Source organism: Teleopsis dalmanni, chromosome 1, assembly GCF_002237135.1.
Source record: "Teleopsis dalmanni isolate 2A chromosome 1, ASM223713v2, whole genome shotgun sequence".
Taxonomy (NCBI): domain Eukaryota; kingdom Metazoa; phylum Arthropoda; class Insecta; order Diptera; family Diopsidae; genus Teleopsis; species Teleopsis dalmanni.
Window position 1 is genome coordinate 55,766,986 of NC_051846.1, and position 10,178 is coordinate 55,777,163.

General features: G+C 29.3%; 1 protein-coding gene across 1 annotated transcript; it reads right to left on the reverse strand.

The window, feature by feature from the left end:
* Positions 1–2,481: 2,481 nt before the first annotated feature.
* Positions 2,482–3,425, reverse strand: LOC119672467 (eukaryotic translation initiation factor 3 subunit K-like). Its single transcript, XM_038083527.1, has 3 exons — positions 3,275–3,425; positions 2,777–3,213; positions 2,482–2,715 (listed from the first exon to the last, which is right to left on the reverse strand). Exons 1-3 carry the CDS (start codon positions 3,325–3,327, stop codon positions 2,582–2,584), a joined length of 624 nt encoding a protein of 207 aa, XP_037939455.1. The 5' UTR covers positions 3,328–3,425; the 3' UTR covers positions 2,482–2,581.
* Positions 3,426–10,178: the final 6,753 nt, after the last annotated feature.

Genomic DNA, 10,178 nt, shown 5'->3' on the forward strand with positions numbered 1-10,178 from the left:
GCGTTGGTAAGTGTTGAATATAAATTCATTGAACTCAATTCCACCATATCCACCATGCAATCAGCTTTAATAAAAAATACCTAACCATGCACAATAATTAAAATGTGGTGAAAATAAGACAAAAATTTTGTTAAAAAGTTGGTTTGCAAAACGTGACTTTTTTTTATAGTAAAATCAATTGCTCAGTGGACTTGTAGTGAAGCTTTGCCTTGTTTCTTTTTCTTCAATAGAATCAGTATGAAGTCTTCACGCTGTGTTGATATTCAAGATTTTAATCTTTTTGTGGCATTTTTTAGTTGAATGTATTTATTATTTAAAAGTGTTAAATAATTTTTTTTAATATATTTATTAATCTAGTGCTTTAATTCTAATAATTCACCATGAGTTAATAATTTTGTGTAACACAAAATTAATTTTGTGTTATTAATTTTGTGTTAATAATTTTGCGTAAATAATTTTGTGTTATTAATTTTGTGTTAATGATTTCGTGTTAATAATTTTTTGGTAATAATTTGGTGTTAATAATTTTTTGTTAATAATTTTGTGTAAATAATTTTGTGCTAATAATTTTGTGTTAATAATTTCTTGTTAATATTTTTGTTAATAATTTTGTGTAAATTAATGCAGTTTTTTGTAAGAAAACACATTAAGAATTAAGAAAATGTAACAAATGAAACTAAGGCTTGCCATCATGGAATCTCTACACTCACTTTAAATTAAAGGTAAGACTTTTTTATAACAGTTCTTAATAAATTAGAAGATTTTAAGTAATTGAAATGAAATGAGCCTCAATAAACGCCATAAGTGAATTTAAGTTACTAACCTCGACTGAACTGTATTTTAATAATGTGTTAATAAAATTAATTCTTATCGTCTGTTTTGAAGAAAGAATCTAGATACTTAATATGAACTATTGTTTTCAATAATTTAGTGGTTTTTGTTGAACAGCAGTGAAATTGCAACAACAGAAATTTTTTTTAATATTTTCTATTAATAGAATTTTGGGTTAATGATTTAATATATTTTAATTTGTAATGATAATGTAAAAATTTAGTAACTCTTTTAAATAATATCATAATAACACAAAAATAAATCCTTTAATATTAGTTTTATTGATGTATGCATTATAATAGTTCTTAAATTCTACAAAAATCAAATACCAAACGTATGTAATTTATTAAAAACTATTCTAACATAATACTGAAATTAATTAATTTACTCAATATAACCGAAAACAACATTAACTCCAATCAAATATCTTACAATTGTCCCTCTATAATCGCACCTATAGATGTCAGTTTAAGATTTCATAAAAATAAAACCAATATTTTCTTTAATTTACGATGCTTCACCGGAATGCACTTACTATAACATTGCGAGCTTCTCTATCTTCTTTGATTTTTAGAACCATTTTGTTTCACAATTTATTTCGTTTTTATTTGACTTCTGAATTTTACTACATATATAGATATTTTAAATATTTTAAATAGTTACTACTTGTTGCTTTCATCTTCCAACAATTAGATATACCTATACCATTCACTGATTTGTTATACATATATGTATATATTTTTCACTAATTCGCTTCTTCTAATAAATTCGCCAATTTTTTTGCCATTTTGTTAAATATACATACATGGGACAAATATACATGGGACAACTCGTAATCTCTTAAAAAAAAATATAATAATGGTATTCGCAATACAGACCATAATTGCTTCCTATTCCAATTTGCTTCAATCTGTTGTAAATCCAGCTTCATTCTCTAGTTGATTGGTTTCACCGTTCTTATACCCATTTAAATATTTTCTACCTATCTACCTATCTGGTTCGTGGATCATTCTTTTAGAAACCTTGCACTTTATCTTCAAAATATTTTACACTAAGTAGCTCAATTCTTCTAAGTATTCTAAATTTTGTTGGAACTTATTATATTTCTATTGCTAGGAAATATTCTATTCGTTCTCTTGTGGGTTTGTTTAGTAGGAATCTTTCCAAAGATTTGTGTGGAAAAACTACAAAATCACATTACATATATGTATGTATATGTTTCCTATAATAACATTTAATGATGATGATTATCAGATATTATTCGCTAATTATAGGAAAGTTCCAGATGCCCGAATTACCGTCTGTACAACAAAATAGAAATGCAAAAAAAATCCGATCAGTATTCATAGTAATCGGTATAAAACAAGATTAAATGTCATATATTGTTAAGTCAATTTTATAACAACCTTAGCTTGGGTCTGGGTGACCTAAACTATTGAATAGAAGATTCTTTTGTAAAATTTGATTTCAAATTTTATATTTAAATAATAACTGCAGGTAAATGTAATGTATAAAGTAATAAAACAAGATATAAAAATACTTACGAGTATAGACATGATGAAGGAACTTTTCACAAAATTAAAATTTATAAAAAAACAATGCAAAAACTTCTGCTTAAATTAATTTTATATTATATATATTTATTGTACAACTCTATTATTTGTAAGTCAGAATCCTTAAGTTATTAAATATTTAAGTAAACTTAACTCTAAACTATAGCTGCATATATTAATGCATTTTCTAATACCTGTTAGCGAATATCGGAACAAATAATTCCTCTGATAACATCACGATCGTTCGAATCATTAAGCATTAAAGGAAATACTTTCACTTCATTTCCATTAATCATCCAACCAAGCTGAGTGATGTACTTCATCAATACTTCTAAAAAATGAAATATTAATAGACGTGTCATAAACAGTTTTTAAAGATTATATGCACCCACCTTTATCAACAGCTAATTTCATTTTGAATTCCATGCAGGGAACTGTTGTACGTGTTGATCCAACTTTAAAACAGATGTATTTTCTAATAGCTTCGTCAAAACCGTCCAGTATGGGAAGTATTGTAGCTTTCTGTTTATAATGCATCCAAAATTCTTCGTAATCTTCATTTTCTAATAAATCTGCCATATCAATTATAACCCTGATCCCATCATCAATTAATTGAGACCATATTAGATACTTTCTCGCAAAATTAAAGTGCTGATATGGGAGTTTACTCAAAGCCTTCAATAAAATAAGTCTTGTTATTTTCAAGTTTACCAGTTGTGGGTAGGCGTTGTACATGCGCAATAGATGCATGTTAAGTTTGAGGCAATATGTATCTCCATTTTGTTCCTCTATCAGCTGTTCGAAGGATTTCAAGTTTTCTGGGTTATACCTTAATTAAACACATTTTTTGAATGAACTGTTAATATTATGGTTTAAAAAAATTATCTTACTTCTCGAAACGCTCAAATCCTTTCTTCGGAATTGCAACTCTTACATGAGACATTTCAATTCTTTTTGTTTTTAACCAAACAAATTTAGGAATTGAAACCAGCCCTATATAATGTTAATAGATTGTGTGAAACCCAATATTATATGCTATCGTTAATAATATTGGTTTTGGTCAATATTTAAAAAAAAATTATTCCAGTTGTCATTTTGTTCATTTTAAATACGGTAACTAAGTTAGTTTGAAATATTTCAATAAAAAAACTATTTAGGAATCATAAAAACCAATGATAATATCAAAACTCCATCATAAAGTCTACTTGCTTCTGAGTATTTTATTCACTTGATTGCTTTGTTTTCACTTAGATATAAAAGAGAGAACACAATATTATTGACTACCTATAAAATACTTAATTTTTTGGAGTATTCGAAATATAAGTATAAATCTTTAAAGGTTTAACAGATAAGTTGTGCAAAAGCGTTTAAAAAGCTTAAGAATGTGAATATAGAAAACGTTGACATTTATAAAAAAAAGTTCTTTACATTTCAATTTAATTCCAATAAAAATCGGAGAGTTGTAACAAATAATATCTATCATACTCTATCAGAAACTATTCGCTTAATTTCTTTCCAGGTCTTTTCATAAATTTGCAGCTGATCTATAAATAAAATTTTGCTATCTCTATCTGATCCTTTAATGCGTGGGTCCTCTGTGACCCTATATTCGAGAATGCTTTGAAGCTATTTTCAGCCAACCTGTGTAGAATGCGTTCAATCTATTATTTCATTATTCCATCAGTAGTCAGAGGCTGCTTAGTTCTAAATGTTCACTTGATGTGAGTCAGGTGTCATGCAGTGACAAAGGAAGTATTGGTTTCCTATATTAATCTATGGCTATAACGATATAGAGTCACTATCTAGACCGCACGATGGTCTTAAAGCATAAACACTTCGTTACTGTAATTCATTTAAAGATTTGTCGGTTTCATTTGTTATTGTTCTTCTCCAGGTGTTACATGGTCTTCTTCTGTGTTTCTTGTCTTGGAGATTCCATTGATGTGTTGCGTGACATATTTCGTCATACGGCTTTCAAAGAGTGTGGCTAAGACAATTATATTTCCGACGCTTGACGTGTTTGTTGATATCTTCTTGGTTTGTGAAATAAATTGGAAATGTTGTGGAAGTTAACTTTTATAAAATTTCTCCATTTTTATTACAACTTATAAGTTCCACGTATATAAAGTGAAATATTTTTCTTGATAATTCTGAGATATATATAGAATCGTAAAATTGAAATATTAACTTTAAGTTTAATTACATAAATTCAATTCTAAAAGTATCTATTAAGTTTACAAATTTCGAACTCTTTCAAAATATTTGAAATAATTCGTTTTCCTTTTATTTGCAAAAACTACAAACCTTTAAAAAAATCCTTATTGCATTTTATTTTGCAGCTTTTATGTGTCTACCGTTTGTGCCAAAATTACTTTTGATCCTTATTGCCTCACAATATGCGCCTTAACGCATCTTTATTAGTCATATTTCCAAAATGTTTCCTTCACACTTCTCCTGCAGTCTATAAACAATTCATTTATGATGCTTGCATGCTGGATTAAGGCGCAGATGATGTATGCATTTATGATACTTGATTTAGCAGCGGCTGCAAATCATCGCCAGGATAACGCTTAAATGTATTTTATACGAAGTCAAAAATTTATGTGTTAGAAGAAAATTTATTTGTGATTGCAGTTGATCTCTCTCATTGCTAAAGTACATAAATACTTATCAGCAAATATACACACACCCATGGAGAATAACATTCATGGAGGATGTGAGGACAAAATTATGAATATGAATAAGGATTTCAAATTTGAATATGTGCAGGCATGTGTAATAAATTATACAGTATTAGTTATTAGAATTTTACTTCATTGTATGTTAAATAGAATTGAATGAATGGTGTTGAATAAATGTGAGAAGAGGTGATTTCGTTTGTTTTCTATTTTTTTATGAATTTAATAAGTGTTCTTAAATTGCGTGTTGAAATTAACAATATTAATAATATAATTTAATTTGATTTATTGTAGATACTTAAAGATAGTATCTATCTTTATATTTCTTTTAAAATATTGTAGCTACATTACTTATATATATATACTTATATATATACTTGTATATATGATATATGATGTATTAAAGTTGTGGCTTGTAGAACTCGCCACTGGTTATTTGATAAACACACTCATAGGTTAGAAGTTTCCTCTTATCAAAATTGTAGAAGTTGTGCTGATAAGAAGGAGGAAAAATCAGTATAGCACCTATTGTGCAACTGCCTAGTTCCAAGCATAAGCGCAATGGACTTCTTAGGCAATTATGTCCAGCGTTAACATTAGGCTCAGCCTGCGCTTTTTTCCAGGGTTCAAAATGGTTCCATTATTTATTAATAAATTATGTATCGAGAACGATGTTGGCATTAATGTGATAGTATCTGTTGAGCTCAAACATTATATACTTGTAACATTGCGTTCAATAATAATCTATTGCGTATTTGCCAATGTCAATTTTCACATTAAGTTTAAGGGTGAACACAAAAGCAAACAATGCTACCTTTGCAACCTAGAAAGCAGCAGGTGGATGTATGTAGCCAATATTAAGAATGGATTTTTACCCGTAATCTAGCCAATGTTAAGATTACCCGTAACAACTTATTACTTATCATTTTAGATGGTACTATAAGTATGTATCAAACCCAACATGAAAACAACTCCCTACGTGGTAACCAGCATATGTGGAATCATCCCGCTATTTTGGTAGTCGGTACATCGAATGTTGAGGCACCAAATTCACTTGGATATTATAATAAACGAAACTGTCTAAGTCTCTGAGCTACAGATAGACTTAAGAAGGTAGGAAGTAAGTAAGGTCTGTTGTTAAGTAGTGATATTTATAGAAGAGTAAGACTTAAGTGAGTTGGTTAATTAGACTGGTTGTCACAGTAACTCAATCAAACCAAATGATAAACAAAAAAAAATAATCTTAAATATTGATTATTATTGATAACAAGCTAAAAATATTCACTAATAATTTTTATCCCAGGTTTGCTTTAGAAATAAAGACAGTTAAGCTTAAGATATAATATTTGTCAAAAATCAACATTTAACTTAAATTTTTAAATTGATTTTACAAACTCATTTCTCTAATATATTATTTGATATTAAATTTTTTTTTTTTGTTGATTACTGATCTTACAAATTTTACCTGTTCCATAACTCACTTTCCCACCAGTATTGTGTTTTTCTTTATGTGTATTTTAAAAATATTGTAGAATCATCTTCAAAAATTTGTCATTAACCGAACTTATGCTTAAAGCAAATAAAGTCCCCCTCTTGTTCTCTACACTTAAACAACCCATTTACAAATATAATATTAATTACACACTTAGAACAATGACCATAACGCAAATATTCGATTCATTTGCTCTCAATGTAAGTGAAATTCAATGCCTGCCAACGCATGTGAACTGTAAAAATGGAAGCAGCAAGAAGGACGCAGGTCGTCCACAATTAATGCGAACAAAAAACCTTTTAAATGAAAATATTGCCCATGGGTCTAGCTCTCTGCTAGACCAAGTGAACCGTACTAGATGGCAGACTACAGACTACAGACTATTCTTTATCCGCCAATGGCGATCAATCGCCCGCGAAAAGTGAGAATACAAAACGTAATAAAAACAAAAACAATAACAAAGAAGAAGAAAGAGTTCAATCGTTGGCTGACATATCCTTTGAAAAGCATTCACAATGCAAATTGCCGAACAAAAAAGTGCGTGTCTAGCCGCTGCTGTTGCCGTAACACGCCAATGTCCTGGCCTCTGTATCACTAGTAGTAGTAGTAGTTGTTGTTGTTGTTGTTGTTGGTGTTGTAGTCATTTGTCTAATAGAATTCATGCGTATGCGTCAAATTCATTGAATCCTTGCTCGCTTTTGATTTGAATCTCATGGTTTTTTGTTCGATTTCTTCAGCGACTGTGACTCTGATTTTGTGTTATTTATTTATTGTACAAGCCGTACACTTTTACATTTGTTGGTCATTAAGAGGACACGTGCAATAAAGCACGTGACTTCCGCGGCGTCACAAGTAAAAATGGACTCGAATTCAATTGTTGCTAAAGTATTAATTTCTGGCATGAAGGAAAAATTCAAATTTGTTTGTAATTCTTATTTACAAGGATTCGTTTGTACATTTGTGCGATGATGAGCGAATATCGAACTTAAAGTATTGTGCGTAAGCGTCCCGCATTGTGCGGAATGCCTGTGTCCTGTGGCCGCAAACAAATAAAAATAAATGATTGTGAAAAATATGTTTTACAACATTGTAAATAGTAATTTTCGAATTTTGATTTCTTTTTCAGTTAATTTTTGTTTAAACATTGTAAGTACTCGGCAATTTACCCTCAAACACTCACGCTTTTTGAATAAATAAACGGCACACATCGGTCTAGGCGTGCGAAGGATGTTAATTTGTTATTAATTGTGTACAGGACATTCATTGTTTGATTTTATATATAACATATATTTGCGTTCAATAAGTGGGCTTATGTCTCTAGTACTTGAGCAGCATGAATACTTATCACTGTTTATTTTAATCTTACAATGAACAATTTAATGGAAAATTAATTTTGACAAATTATGTACTCGGATATTTGTTATTCAATTAATTTTATATAAAAAAAAATTAATTTTTTTTTTATTATGTCATGAGAATGGATGAAGAAGCTCCAACAAAAAAGTTGTTTGAAGCAGTAGTTGGCGGAAGAAGACGTCGAGGTAGACCGTGTCTCCGGTGGACCGATCAAGTTCAGAGAACACTAACTGGACTTGATGCACGAGACTGGAGAAAGCGCAGAGGCGCCTGGGGAGACATTCTCTTCGGGCTGAAACTCGGTGACGAGTTGTTATGGCCAAATAAATCAATACGAAATAATAAATAATACCACTTTGTTAGATATTTTCTTCAAAAACTCAATTGCAATCTATCTTAGAAAGAATAGTAGTAAATATGTTTAGAACTACAATATGTAAGAGAAACTTTTAAGTACAATAAAGCTAAAAATAACTAGAACTAATTTGATAATAAAGATTTAATATCAGAGCTTAATTTATTTTCAATCTTTTTTAAGTCATATCATTATTTTATCAGTCCCATCAAATAAATATACGACCAATATTTCAATAACTGCTTTTGACGGTATTTTGTAAAATGCCATCCAACTTCACTGAGTCCAGTCTCTATGTTGATATATTATTTATTTGCAGGGATTCCTGCCAATAACGAATCTTGGTAGTATAATCATTTTTTCATTATTTAATTTTTTTTTAGGCTATTGGAAATAAGTTAAAAAAATGTTTAAAATTACTGTAATCGCTTTTTTGATGGAAACATAAGTAAATTTTTAAATTTAAAACCAATTTTTACGTTCAAATAAATTCTTGAGCTGATCATAGAATTGACAACGATTTGTATAGCTGTGGTTTATGCGTTATTTCTAATTAATAACATAGCAAGGACAGTGATTGTTTATGAATATATAACAATAATTGATAAAACTTTAAAATTTAAAAAGGAAAATTGACTTTATGTTGACTTTGTATGCTAAGACACGGGTTCAAGATTCTAAGTTCACTGGGTTCAATTTCCTGACACCTGTAGTCAAAAAATCACATATGGATAATTAATCACGCTAACAAATTTTTCAAAAATCAGTGATAATGGATATATGGCGATATGCAAAACAGCTGACGAAATAGATTTTTTGTTATACAGTTTAAAATTTTTAATTATATTAATTACAATTAATTTTATGTGAATTAATAAGTCAGCCAAAGATTATTTATTTTCTCAAATATCAACTTTTGTAACCTGGTTTTTTCCTTCTTTTCTGCATTCCTGCTGCTAAGTTTTACAAACTGAATTCTGGAATACCAGTACCCCAGTACCAGTAATATATTAATATATGTTTTCATTTGCGAACTTCGCAATGACTTCTTATCGTAAACTATATATTCATTTAAATATATTTATATTTTAATATTGTTTTTTTTTGTGAATTTTATGTGAAAAATTGCTCATATATCTGCATATATATCGAGTTAAATAGAATAGTCTAAATAATCATGATTAAACATCATATCAGAGTTGATCAGTGTTTGCGATTCTGTTCTGTCTTGACATGTCCTAAGCTTTGCATAGTAGATCGTAAAAGTCACAATAAATAATTGTTTCGTTTCCCAACATAGAAACCATACATCAAGTAGAGGATCAATTTGACTATTTAGGGACGCAGAGTCTATACATTTTTAACTTGATTTCCTGCCAGAAAGGCTTAACACCAAAGCGCTCTTAACACAAGTTTCAGTATACTGCATCGATAAATGTCTCCATTGGATTTACAAGAAATTTCGCAAGTATCAGTTGAAGCTATTTGAATATAGTTTTTACCTTGGAAGACAGCGGAGACCTAATAAACGAAGACTGTTTTCTTCGGATCACAGAACCCCCAAAAAAATCGATAATTTTTTTAGAATCTATATACTTTTGCATGCAGTCAAACCAGTTGTGAAACATGGAGGCATGGAATAATTGTTGTTACCAACAAGTAGTTACTTTTGACCCAATTTTTTTTATTGTTCAAGAACAAGAAAAAGTTATTGGCTACCAAATCTATTCTCTAGGATAGCAAAATGAAAAATATTTTGAATGCTAAAAAAATCATTTGTTTGAAATGATGTGTGAGTGTTCGCAATGTTATGCTGGAGAATAACTCGTCTTTGGCGGGAGGTTCCTCTCATATTTCGAAATAATTCTTGTAAGCAAATAGTGGTGTATTATTCAGAAAATATCATGATACTT

Coding starts and splice junctions, on each gene's coding strand:
- LOC119672467 (XM_038083527.1), bottom strand. CDS start 3,327: ATGTCTCATGTAAGAGTTGCAATTCCGAAGAAAGGATTTGAGCGTTTC. Junction 3,214..3,274: donor GGATTTGAGCGTTTCGAGAA/GTAAGATAATTT, acceptor TGTTTAATTAAG/GTATAACCCAGAAAACTTGA. Junction 2,716..2,776: donor GAAATTAGCTGTTGATAAAG/GTGGGTGCATAT, acceptor TTCATTTTTTAG/AAGTATTGATGAAGTACATC.